The 14,922-nt window shown below is 36.2% G+C and overlaps 1 protein-coding gene across 1 annotated transcript; it reads right to left on the bottom strand.

Annotated features, from left to right (window-relative positions):
- Positions 1-210: 210 nt before the first annotated feature.
- On the bottom strand, positions 211-1,950 carry LOC147640599 (acetylajmalan esterase 2-like). The gene is made up of 5 exons (XM_086808493.1): positions 1,621-1,950; positions 1,273-1,491; positions 1,033-1,190; positions 632-896; positions 211-523 (listed from the first exon to the last, which is right to left on the bottom strand). The coding sequence occupies exons 1-5, from the start codon at positions 1,862-1,864 to the stop codon at positions 249-251; spliced, it is 1,161 nt and encodes a 386-aa protein (XP_086664619.1). The 5' UTR covers positions 1,865-1,950; the 3' UTR covers positions 211-248.
- Between the last annotated feature and the right edge of the window lie 12,972 nt (positions 1,951-14,922).

Raw genomic sequence — 14,922 nt, forward strand, 5'->3', positions numbered from 1 at the left:
CTAAGAAAAGAACGCAAGCAAGTGAGAAATGAAAATATATGATCACAAAAGTCTATGTTACTAATTAGATGTAATGCTTAGTGAGTCGATCAAAAAATCGATCATCATCTATTCAACATTTTAATGATCACATGCAACATACAGTTGTAAACGTTTGGTGATGTAAAAAAGAAACAATTACCATTTAATCAATGTCTACTCATAATCGTATGCATGAATGTTTGAGATCATAATTCAAGTATAAAGTGCTACATGATGGTAGTGGTGGCTGCTTTACTGTTAGAGATTTCAGCATAAGAGCAAACGCTAAGCCCATTAGGTGGGTCAAGGTAGAAACCCGTATTGAACATTTGTTTGGAGATTTCTGAGTTGAAGTGGTCTGTACAGTGGGCACCATCCCACAGGATATAAGTTCCGGGGTCAGAGCACAGGAATGAACTAATGCTGCATTCATTTGAGTTATCGAAGTCATAAGGAAAATGAGGCCCGGCACCACAACATGCATCAAGAGCACTGGTCAAACCTGTTAAAAGTCCATAGGTTAGCTAATAACATAATTCAATAGCTAGTTAGCCAAAATTGTGATGGTTTCCTTAGTAATATGATAGAAAATTAGAAAGTATATAGCTACCAAATGATGCTAGATTCCTCATAATATGAATGTGAGCACCATAATAGTCTGCAAAGAGGAATGAGCCATTAGTGTATATTCTTCTTAGGCTTTCCACTTCATTGAGCAACAATACACCATGGTTGTAAGCAACAATATTATAGTCGCGCAAGCACCCATCGTTATTCCTGGTGGCAAGAAGGTTTGGTTCAAGAAATCTAGACAAGCAACCGATAGGTTGGATGTCCAAAATTAAGAAGTGGCTTGCCCCATTGATGTATAAGGTCTGTTGTACAACATGTTTTTAATTAGGTTATGAAAGGTAAACATGGCATTCACTTAAACCAATAATTTCTTTGGACTTCAATAGAGTTTTTAGATTGGACAAGTAGTTCACCAAAGCAAGGAATAAGAAACATTACCTCTACTAGTTGTCTTATCTTTTGAATGACAAAAGGCACAACGGTTGCATTGATAAAACTCGTTGAGTGGGTGCTCGAGTTAAAAGCAGATGTGTAATCATTACCACCGATCCAAATGACATATAATCCATTAGCAAATGAAGCTCGGTTCGGCTTGCCTACACACAAAATATACAAATTTTGAGACAAGTACATACATAGTATATGGATGCAGATGCAAAGTATTTTTAAGTTTCCCACGTGGTAGTGTCTCGTGTGCGTGCTCCACTTCTGCTTTAAGGGTAAGGTGCCATAAGAGTTGCTCGTCAAGATAGCTATCATCGCTTGAGTAGATGTGAAGGCTATTAAGTTGGGATCGGTTGAGCGCAGTTGCTCCGACAATGGCATAGTTAACGCCGGTGGTGAAGTTGGCTGTGGTATTGTGGAACGGGTTCAATAGTGGTAGACCCAAGTATGTAGCTGCACACAATAAGCTTCTCTTAGCCGACCCGATCATATATATATATATATATATATATATATATATAGAAATAGTTGTATTTGTATATATAATTATAATAATAATAAACGTGAAAAATTCAAACATACCCAAGTAGTCGATCACCAGGCGGCCATCGCTAAAGCGGCAAGCAGGTCTGCCGGGATAGGTCTCACCGTAAGGCAGCACGGTCGACCTGAAGGCGTCTGAGTGGCCCATGAGGACTGCGTTCCCTGTGTCGGACAAGGAGTCGCCAAACACGAACATTGCAGGGTAGCTGCAAGGGTTTGCGGCAATCACCCCACTAATTGTAATCACTAAAGAGTTTATGAGAAAATATAGCAGCACCTGCATGACTACTTGTGCTCCCGGAGAATTCCAGCTCCAAAGAGACTCGAAAGAGAGAGAGAGAGAGAGAGAGAGAGAGAGAGAGAAAAGGGGTCCAGTCGAAACTGTGGGGCTGGTCACTACTACTTATCCCCCATGGTTGGTCACTAGAGAGAGAGAGGGAGAGAGAGAGAGAGAGAGAGGGTCCAGTCGCGTTGGTGAGCGGGACATTGAATGCTCCATGGTTCCGTCAGGGACGTTGAATGCTCCATGCGTTGTATATATTTTTTTTTCCAGCGTCTCGATTACCTAGCACTCAACCAATTAGTTTGACCAAAAGGCCAGGTACTCCATGGTGTTGCAGGGCATCGCTGATTCAAATATGTGGTTCCTTGATGTTTTTATGGGTTTCCAAAGGCCCACCAATGACAATAGAGTGTTGTAAAAATTTACCATCTTTTATCTGGGGTAATCGAACCTCGTCCAATGGTCCTTGCTTTATGGAGAGGGGTTATGCCATAAGGGAATACATTATTGGAGATGGCGGTTATTACCAACTTTCATGGCTGCTCTGCTAATTCCCTCAGGGGTGCACTACTAAGAAACCCTATGTATCACGTGTGTTTTAAGGGGTATTAAAAAAAACCCTTTACCTATATGATTTTTTCAAGAGTAAAATGATCTCTTTTTTTTAATGGACTTATGGTTTTTTTTTTCAAAATCGATTTTAAAAACCCTTTCTATAAATTTATATTAAAATTTTGAATTAAAAATCCCCTTCATTTGAACTCACGTGCTTTACTTACATATTTTTAGGTGAACCCCCCAAGCGAATTCCATTCCAATCTCCACTTTTTCCATTACAAGCACGCTATAATTTCAGGCTCTCGTTGACACGTATGGTAATGAAGCATGCATTTGGATGGTTGAAAGGTCTATGGCATATCTTACATGTAACTATTCATAATCCACATATCTTACATGTAACTATTCATAATCCACATATCTACAAGCTCCTAATGCTAATTTTTGCATGTTGTATGTTGCACAACATGGAGATGAATGAAAAGCCAATAGATGATGCTCTTCATCAATACCATGAGGTGCACTATTTCACAACAAATGCATACAACGCTATAAACATGGAGACTGTCACCATGTACTTGGATAAAGTCCACAACACAGTATTTGTATGATTTATCATGTGTAAGCATTTCAGAAAAATGAAACAGGATCTCAAAACGCGTCCTTTGTTATCATAGTGCCTATACTCATTTTTGCATTTTTCATGTTATTCTTAGCTTTGTATTTCTCATGCGATTGTTGCCTAGGTTGTTATGATTGTCTCTACATGCAACTTATAATTCCCCACAATTGTTAAAACTTTCTTTTGTGCATGGCATTTGTGAGATCCCGGTCTCCACCACGCAACGGATTCGGGGTACTAGCAGCGGAAGTAGCACATCGTGCGCGGGTAGGGGTCTCACACTCGGGGCCTCGCCCACGGATATCCGGACAAGAGACTAATCCGTCGGTCTGTCCAAAACCGAAACCGGAAAAACTTCCTTTACCCGGAAAGCACGGGCGATTCCACCAGGATAACTCTTTACTCTAATGTAGTCAAGATCATTACTGATCAAACTGATCTGACTGCACCTCTAACGGTACTTGGTCAAATCAAGGAAGAAACTTGCACTTGGATCATTGGGATCCACGCTTTTTTCCCCATCAAGAGGCACAGCCGTTGATTCCTATCCATAGAACAATTACTATCCGGGATTTACTTCATCTATCGTAATAATAGAAATTAAATCTCGATTTACGGATCCATCAGTCCAGCCTAACCCCATCCAGTCCCATGGGTTAGCCAACCGCTGTAGTGATGGGATCCAATTAAGAATTTGGTTAGGTTTTGTCCCGGGTACCACAAGGAAAAGAGTTCCAAGGCCCCCTAGCCGGAAGTTCATGCAAACATAAAACTAGTCACACCACTTATAAACACACCCAATATGAAATTGCCTTTTTCTTAGCATCAGCTAACTTTAAAACAATCCTTTAACGAAACCATTATGTCATTGATGACAATCCTCAAAGTCTCTGGTTGAATCCTTATTTCCAGTCATTCATTCATCGGTATACTTATGGCATCATTGGCAACCAACGCTCACCACCTGTTCACTCAGGGGCCTTTTCCATAGTTCCTAGCTCATAGTAACCGGCAATATATTCATATAATAGAATGGAATCTCCGTGGAAGATCAGCAAGATCAACCCACAGATCCATATAAAAGAGCCATGGACTCATCCGTTGAGGACCAGCAAGGTCAATCAACCAGATCCATGCCCGGTTTCGAAAAACAACTCTTACTCCTTGTTCCAATATCTTCCTCGACGCACGTGTGGGTATCTTCGGCGACCTAGAGCCCGAGCACCGTATGGTCAGCACCCTCTAGGATCCTTCGCAGGTGACCTAGCGCTTCACTCATAGGCCGCTTCCTTGGTCCCTAATCCACCGTACCGGAAGCTCACCATTTAAATCGAACCGAGGCTAGTCAAGACCTCGGCCGACCTTGCTACGCGAGACGTCCTCCATTGACTCTCCGTCAGCAGTGGCAACTTTATCAGTTAGGTCTCCACGACCTTAATCCATAAGATGGTCAAAATGCTTCCCCAGCATTCTTGACATAAAACAATCATTTACAAACAGTCACAAAATACAATTTCTAAATCGAACTCTCGTCTTTCCACATTATCCCTCCTTAGTCCACATTACTTATTTCACATTCCATTCAATGTGTACTCATTCTCATCCATTTCCTCATATCGACGACACATTAATTCACATACACATTCACATTCACATCCATACATCCACATCTACATGCATACATCCATTTTCACATCCTCATTTATACATCCACATCCCATATCCACATTCATACATACACATCCATACATCCACATCCACATCCACATTCACATTCATACATCCACATCCACATTTCCATTCACATCTATACATCCACATCTACATCCACATACATACATACATCCACATCCATACATCCACATCCACATCCACATCCACATTCACATCCATATATCCACATCTACATGCATACATCCATTATCACGTCCTCATTCATATATCCACATCCACATACATACATACATCCACATCTACATCCACATTCACATCTACGCATATACATCTTCATGCATACATCCATTTTCACATTCATACATACACACTCCCATCTCCACATTCACACATCCACATACATACATCCATTTCCACATTCCCATTCATATAACCCCATATGCCTTCACATCTAATCTTTTACATCACATCCATTCTTACCCTATCACAACCCATATACATCTTATTCTATCACATACACTTCTTACCTCATCTCATACACATCTTATCACATCTTAATTCATCTTATCATCTGCTAACTTATTTCATAAGCATCTTATCACCTCTTATCATATCTTATACACCTCTTATCACATCCTATCACATCTCATATCTATTTATAGAATACAAGAGAATTCTTATATTTGATATAAGATTTCTTTACACATTTATTTATGCATAAATTCCATTTAAGAAGATTAATACTTTCGAAGTAAAAATCAATCTTTTATGCATCTTCCTATGCATAAATTCATTTTAAATGACACTTTTGAATTAAAATTCAATCTTTTATGCATCTTCCTATGCATAAATTCAATCTTTTATGCATCTTCCTATGCATAAATTCAATTTAGATGAGAATGACACTTTTGAATCAATCTTTTATGCATCTTCCTATGCATAAATTCAATTTGGTAGGAATTACACTTTTAGAATAAAAGAATTTCTCTTATGCATCTAAGTTATGCATAAAATCCATTTATGATGAAAATCACACTTTTAGTATAAAAAGAATATCTTTTTTTTTTTTGAAGCATACTTCTATGCATGAAATCCAATTATGATAAAAGTAACACTTTTATAATAAAATAATCAACTCTTATGCATACTTCTATGCATGAAATTCAATTGTGATAAAAGTAACACTTTTATAATAAAATAATCAACTCTTATGCATACCTCTATGCATGAAATTCAATTGTGATAAAAGTAACACTTTTATAATAAAATAATCAACTTTTATGCATACCTCTATGCATACCTCTATGCATGAAATCCAAATATGATAAAAGTAACGCTTTTATAAAAAAATAATAAACTCTTATGCATACTTCTATGCATGAAATTCAATTGTGATAAAAGTAACACTTTTATAATAAAATAATCAACTTTTATGCATACCTCTATGCATGAAATCCAAATATGATAAAAATAACACTTTTATAATAAAATAATCATCTTTTATGCATACCTTTATGCATGAAATTCAATTGTGATAAAAGTAACACTTTTATAATAAAATAATTATCTTTTATGCATACCTCTATGCATGAAATTCAATTGTGATAAAAGTAACACTTTTATAATAAAATAATCAACTTTTATGCATACCTCTATGCATGAAATCCAAATATGATAAAAATAACACTTTTAAAATAAAATAATCATCTTTTATGCATACATCTATGCATGAAATTCAATTATGTTAAAAGTAACACTTTTACATTAAAATAATAATCTTTTATGCATACCTCTATGCATGAAATCTAATTATGATAAAAGTAACACTTTTATGTTAAAATAATAATCTATTATGCATACCTCTATGCATGAAAATCAATTATGCATAATATAAAAATCAATTTCTCTATGATTACAATGAATATCTTCAATTAATCTAGGATGATAATTCCTAGAATATGGTAGGAAGTCCTCTTTTTATGCTTTGAATGAAATTATTTTATGCGTAAATTTTATAAAAATTTTGCCATAGCTCCGCTACTATGACTGATAAATCTCAATTTTTTTCTAAGGGATAAAGCTTATCATTAAGGAAATAATTAGAATGGTCTCTAATTGGATCATCAATCCATAATGGATTGAATCATCAATATACATAAACTAAAAGCATAGAAAAAAGCCATTAATTTGGCCTCAAGCATAGCTTAATCTTGGATTAAGAAAAAGCTTTATGAAAAGCTTCATTTGGATTGAGAATGGGTCATGAGTATGACCATTTCTTGAGTGAGAGAGAAATTACATAAAAACCATTAGAATTAAGCATAAATGGAAATTTATGTAATTCTTAACTATTATTAATCAATTAACTTCAATAGCATTCATCAAATTATGTAACTCTTCACTAACATTCATCAATTAACTTCAATAGCATTCAAAAACCATTCCAATTAAGCTTCTCAAGCTTGAGAGGGGTTGAGAAGAGAGAAACATTGAGGAATTATAGAAAAGATCAAAATTCACCATTTACCTTACAAATTGCTTGATTCTTTGTTCACGGTAGAGGCCCCCAACCAATCAATTGGTTAAGTATGTTGATGGAGCCACTAATGGGGATTGAAGAAAGAGGGAAGCTCCAAAAACTAGTGATTTATTAATGAATTCACAGTTCTTGGCTTAGGTGGAGTAGAGTAACGATGCATAAACACTATATATTTTTCAACAAGGGGGAGGCTTCTATTTATAGGAAAAATTGAGCTCCTAACCAAACAAACTGATTCTAGAATTTTCTAAATCAGTTTGGTCAATATTTGACCATTTTTAGGTCAGTTAAGCTAACTTTTTGGAACTAGACTTGAATGAGGAGAGAGGAGAGATGAAATATCTCAATTTTTATGAGTTTAAAACTCATTCAAGCATGTGAAATATGCACCTCCTTTAAAGAACTCCCCTTCCTTACATATGTGTCAAAATGGAATCATTATACCCAAAATATCTCATATTTTTAATATTGCTCATAGTTTTTTTACTAATAAACCTTGTACATTTTCAACTCTTCATCTTATGTGAAATATGCACCTCCTTTAAAGAACTCCCCTTCCTTACATATGTGTCAAAATGGAATCATTATACCCAAAATATCTCATATTTTTAATATTGCTCATAGTTTTTTACTAATAAACCTTGTACATTTTCAACTCTTCATCTTATGTGAGCATTTACTCATTTTTGGATACCCAAAATATCTCATATTTTTAATATTGCTCATAGTTTTTTACTAATAAGCCTTGTACATTTTCAACTCTTCATCTTATGTGAGCATTTACTCATTTTTGGGTATCTTCTTTTACAAATTGGATTTATCTCCTCCCTACACATGGATTGATGCTATTGGCCCATAGGAACCTTAATTGGACCATAATCCAAAAATTTCTGAAAATCTAGACCCTTAGGCTAAGGTCCTTTATACCCATTTCCAATTAATTCCAATTGCACATTGGAAAGTTCTTTTTGAATTTCTGTTTCAGGGGAACTTATTTTAATAAGATGAGATAATTTTCGATCCAAAAATATTAAAAATCTGAATATTCTCTCTCTAGAATATTTTCTCTCTCTAGGTTAAAACAGTTAGAAACAAGTCTTTTATATTTCTGAAGAGGGATTGATTACAGAGGGGAAGATGCTGGACATTTTGAGAGGGTGGGGAGGAATCTTACATTCTCTCCCACTTGAAAAATGCGAGATGCTCTCATCTCGCAACTGGGGGTAATTTCGCAAGATGCACAAGTATGAGACTGAGAGAAAATTTTTAATTAAGATTAATCACCAATTAAAAAAATCTTAAAGAGAGTAAGGGTCAAGACAAGAACAAGATTTAAACTTTATTCATTCTTGGAACATATACAGTAAAGATAGAAGAACTCTTTACACTTCCATAAGCCCGTCCATCATATGATCGCAAAAGCAGCACTCACAAGCTGCGCACGTATAAGGTAACTCATCTATGGGAATGATTCTGTTGGTTATTGCCGCACCTATCTCAGTGGTATGAGGTGATCTAACAAAAGGACCTCTGAGAGGCAAGCCAAAAACGGGGTAAAGGCATATCTTCTGATGAGGAAGAAAACACGCCAATAAGAAGACCCGCTCAGAAAACCCAAGATGTCTTGATCTCATGACGCAGTAGTATCGGGGACCCAAACCCAAAGCTTCAATAACCATGGCCAAGCGGACATTGTTACGAAAGTGCTGCTGACCCCACGGTGTTACCCTAGTTATGTCTTGATAGGTCCGCCATTTGGTCTGAGCTACAGACGTTCCCAAGTGAGGAAAAAGTGAGCGCTCATACTGTTCTATAAAATCTTTCTTCACAGACTCACTTGCATCTTGAAGGTGAGAAATCATCATGGATAAAACTAATTCCTGTTGCCAAGCCATGAAGGAGATTAAGAAGAAGGGAGATCGATGGAAGTAAGATTACTGTGAGCGATAAGTAAAAGTTACGACTTATATAAAGGAAGGAGTTAGCGTAACCTAGAAGCCAACGGTATCTTGCCACTGAAGTTTTTCCGTCTTTCCATGATTTGGGTTTGGCACATTTTTCTATAGAAGGCATTAAGAACTTTGAGATGAAGAGATAAAAGAAGTTCGTAGGCTAAGTCACCTACTTTCTTTGGTCCACTACTTATACTCCCCTAGAGATAAAGAAATTCTTTTGGTCCCTATTCAAATGAAGACTATAACTGCTTCTTTGAATTCTCTGACTGTCCTCTTCTTATCTGTATATTGTCTCTGTCGATCCTGGGCAGCATTATATCTTTATGAATTGCCTGCATCTGTTGCTCTAAGTCGCCAAGCATTTGACTGTTCATCTCGACCCTAATCAATGGGTCGGACCTAGTTAATGGAGTTAAGCAATCTTGTCCGAGACGGACCCTGATTAGATTGGTATGAAGGAATTGGTCTCTGAATTTGGGTTCTAGACTTTCCTGTGCCCTTTTCATGGTAGGAGTCGGGCAGTCTTTTAACTGATGGTCAAAACCTTGGCATCCAAAACACCGGTTCTCACTTATGAATTCATTGTTCTGAATCTTTAAAACAGGTGGGCTCCTGAGAAGGTATTCTGGGTAAAGTGTCTTCCCTTTTTAAACAGAATCTTTCTTTTATTTAGAGAGGGAATAATTATAAGATCAGGAAAGGAGATTCTTACTCCTGTATACCTCGAAGGCTGGGGGAGAATCTTACATTCTACCCCACTTAAAAAGTGCGAGATGTCCTTATCTCGCAAAGTAGAGGACAACTCTTTTTCTTAAGATCCAATTTATTCTGGGGTTCCTTATATTCTGGTCAACCCAATAGAATACGGGGATAATTATCCCTTAAATAGAACTCATCATTAAATAACAATTCTTTTAATCATATCATTCATATCTTTAATACGATAATGGTCCATTAGACCGAAAAATTTCTTTATGAACATTTCCCCACGGAAATTTCAGACAAGTAAGTTCTCAATTTGTCATTTCTTAACTTGATCTAACGAGTCAAGTGTTAACAGTAGCAATTTGATAGCACAATCCACTAATCTTATAGTGATTTGCTGAAATCATTATCATCATTTATCATCAGAGGGACTCCCCCCAATCATCCATATTGTGGTTTCGCTCACTTTATTACATTTCAACCCATTTTCAGGGATCATCATTTTTCAATCAGAATCCCAATCAATTCATCAGTTCCCAAACAGAATTAAAAATCATATCAACCACATTCGAATTCATCAACTGGATAGCATTAATGCTTATAATTTCAAGTCTTAGATTTACTCGTATATACTGTCAGTAAAGAGCTGCAGTTATACTCTCGGTATATACGGGTAGTCAGGATACTTGGAACTATAAGATAGATACCATCATGTCTAGGCCTCAAGTAAGTCAGGGTTCCATACAGATTCTGCCAAAATTTATATATTATTAAATTTTTATTTTGATATTATTCACGAGATCCTAAGACTTAAGAGTTCGGAAAATAATTTCTTATACAAGACAAGATCTTAATGGAGATCTATGACATATGTCCGATAATAGATTTTTTTTTCTTTTTTTTTCCTTTATCAGCAGCAGATCGTCCGCCATAAACAATCATTTATCCAACAGGAATTTTTTTCACCGAAAAACGTTCGTTTACATAGAGCAACTCGGTCAAAATCTCCTCGGAAGACATATAAGAGGATCGTACAGGGCCATAGTCATGCCCTATTACATAAGTTCTCTAACTGCGAAGGGGGCTATTATTTTCTCCTTAGGGATAAATCGACTAAGGAGTCTATAAATTCGACAAGAAAGTTTGAAATTTCGAGGCGTCGAATGATATAGAATGACACCACGCACCATTTTCAGCTTTAACAGGATCATAGTCAATGAGAGATTCTGCCACAGCATTGTACGGCGGTCGCAAGGGGCGTGGGCATATTGCCCTGCAAACCACTTATGCTGTATTCTCTCCGCTGGGGTAGGAAAATATAAATCCGCGAAACGGCGTGCAAGTCTTGCTCGGCTTGTTTGAGTTGAAGCGGAAGAGATGAGATGTTCGAAGGCGAACGCAGTCATATCTTGAGACTGGGTGAGGTCGGGAATACCAGATAAGTGGGGAACTTCCATCTATAAAAACAATTTCTTTGATTAAAATTTCTTCATTAAGAAGCTTATGGAATGAAAATACATTATGAAAATGCTGTTTCTGAATTCTTATTACCAATTTCAGATAAGAATTTAATTATCTTTATTAGCTTTCAATTTCGCTCTGATACCAACTGTAAGATCCCGGTCTCCACCACGCAACGGATTCGGGGTACTAGCAGCGGAAGTAGCACATCGTGCGCGGGTAGGGGTCTCACACTCGGGGCCTCACCCATGGATATCCGGACAAGAGACTAATCCGTCGGTCTGTCCAAAACCGAAACCGGAAAAACTTCCTTTACCCGGAAAGCACGGGCGATTCCACCAGGATAACTCTTTACTCTAACGTAGTCAAGATCATTACTGATCAAACTGATCTGACTGCACCTCTAACGATACTTGGTCAAATCAAGGAAGAAACTTGCACTTGGATCATTGGGATCAACGCTTTTTTTCCCATCAAGAGGCACAGCCGTTGATTCCTATCCATAGAACAATTACTATTCGGGATTTACTTCATCTATCGTAATAATAGAAATTAAATCTCGATTTACGGATCCATCAGTCCAGCCTAACCCCATCCAGTCCCATGGGTTAGCCAACTGCCCAACCACTGTAGTGATGGGATCCAATTAAGAATTTGGTTAGGTTTTGTCCCGGGTACCACAAGGAAAAGAGTTCCAAGGCCCCCTAGCCGGAAGTTCATGCAAACATAAAACTAGTCACACCACTTATACACCCAATATGAAATTGCCTTTTTCTTAGCATCAGCTAACTTTAAAACAATCCTTTAATGAAACCATTATGTCACTGATGACAATCCTCAAAGTCTCTGGTTGAATCCTTATTTCCAGTCATTCATTCATCGGTATACTTATGGCATCATTGGCAACCAGAACGCTCACCACCTGTTCACTCAGGGGCCTTTTCCATAGTTCCTAGCTCATAGTAACCGGCAATATATTCATATAATAGAATGGAATCTCCGTGGAAGATCAGCAAGATCAACCCACAGATCCATATAAAAGAGCCATGGACTCATCCGTTGAGGACCAGCAAGGGAAATCAACCAGATCCATGCCCGGTTTCGGAAAACAACTCTTACTCCTTGTTCCAATATCTTCCTTGACGCACGTGTGGGTATCTTCGACGACCCAGAGCCCGAGCACCGTATGGTCAGGTGACCTAGCGCTTCACTCATAGGTCGCTTCCTTGGTCCCTAATCCACCGTACCGGAAGCTCACCATTTAAATCGAACCGAGGCTGGTCAAGACCTCGGCCGACCTTGCTACGCGAGACGTCCTCCATTGACTCTCCGTCAACAGTTGCAACTTTATCAGTTAGGTCTCCATGACCCTAATCCATAAGATGGTCAAAATGCTTCCCCAGCATTCTTGACATAAAACAATCATTTACAAACAGTCACAAAATACAATTTCTAAATCGAACTCTCGTCTTTCCACATTATCCCTCCTTAGTCCACATTACTTATTTCACATTCCATTCAATGTGTACTCATTCTCATCCATTTCCTCATATCGACGACACATTAATTCACATACACATTCACATTCACATCCATACATCCACATCTACATGCATACATCCATTTTCACATCCTCATTTATACATCCACATCCCATATCCACATTCATACATACACATCCATACATCCACATCCACATCCACATTCACATTCATACATCCACATCCACATTCCCATTCACATCTATACATCCACATCTACATCCACATACATACATACATCCACATCCATACATCCACATCCACATCCACATTCACATCTACATGCATACATCCATTATCACGTCCTCATTCATATATCCACATCCACATACATACATACATCCACATCTACATCCACATTCACATCTACGCATATACATCTTCATGCATACATCCATTTTCACATTCATACATACACACTCCCATCTCCACATTCACACATCCACATACATACATCCACCATTTCCACATTCCCATTCATATAACCCCATATGCCTTCACATCTAATCTTTTACATCACATCCATTCTTACCCTATCACAACCCATATACATCTTATTCTATCACATACACTTCTTACCTCATCTCATACACATCTTATCACATCTTAATTCATCTTATCACCTGCTAACTTATTTCATAAGCATCTTATCACCTCTTATCACATCTTATACACCTCTTATCACATCCTATCACATCTCATATCTATTTATAGAATACAAGAGAATTCTTATATTTGATATAAGATTTCTTTACACATTTATTTATGCATAAATTCCATTTAAGAAGATTAATACTTTCGAAGTAAAAATCAATCTTTTATGCATCTTCCTATGCATAAATTCATTTTAAATGACACTTTTGAATTAAAATTCAATCTTTTATGCATCTTCCTATGCATAAATTCAATCTTTTATGCATCTTCCTATGCATGAATTCAATTTAGATGAGAATGACACTTTTGAATCAATCTTTTATGCATCTTCCTATGCATAAATTCAATTTGGTAGGAATTACACTTTTAGAATAAAAGAATTTCTCTTATGCATCTAAGTTATGCATAAAATCCATTTATGATGAAAATCACACTTTTAGTATAAAAAGAATATCTTTTTTTTTTTGGAGCATACTTCTATGCATGAAATCCAATTATGATAAAAGTAACACTTTTATAATGAAATAATCAACTCTTATGCATACTTCTATGCATGAAATTCAATTGTGATAAAAGTAACACTTTTATAATAAAATAATCAACTCTTATGCATACCTCTATGCATGAAATTCAATTGTGATAAAAGTAACACTTTTATAATAAAATAATCAACTTTTATGCATACCTCTATGCATACCTCTATGCATGAAATCCAAATATGATAAAAGTAACACTTTTATAAAAAAATAATAAACTCTTATGCATACTTCTATGCATGAAATTCAATTGTGATAAAAGTAACACTTTTATAATAAAATAATCAACTTTTATGCATACCTCTATGCATGAAATCCAAATATGATAAAAATAACACTTTTATAATAAAATAATCATCTTTTATGCATACCTTTATGCATGAAATTCAATTGTGATAAAAGTAACACTTTTATAATAAAATAATTATCTTTTATGCATACCTCTATGCATGAAATTCAATTGTGATAAAAGTAACACTTTTATAATAAAATAATCAACTTTTATGCATACCTCTATGCATGAAATCCAAATATGATAAAAATAACACTTTTAAAATAAAATAATCATCTTTTATGCATACATCTATGCATGAAATTCAATTATGTTAAAAGTAACACTTTTACATTAAAATAATAATCTTTTATGCATACCTCTATGCATGAAATCTAATTATGATAAAAGTAACACTTTTATGTTAAAATAATAATCTATTATGCATACCTCTATGCATGAAAATCAATTATGCATAATATAAAAATCAATTTCTCTATGATTACAATGAATATCTTCAATTAATCTAGGATGATAATTCC

This window comes from Cibotium barometz, chromosome 2 (assembly GCF_041138505.1).
Source record: "Cibotium barometz isolate CiBa-2024 chromosome 2, ASM4113850v1, whole genome shotgun sequence".
In the NCBI taxonomy this organism is placed as follows: Eukaryota; Viridiplantae; Streptophyta; class Polypodiopsida; order Cyatheales; family Cibotiaceae; genus Cibotium; species Cibotium barometz.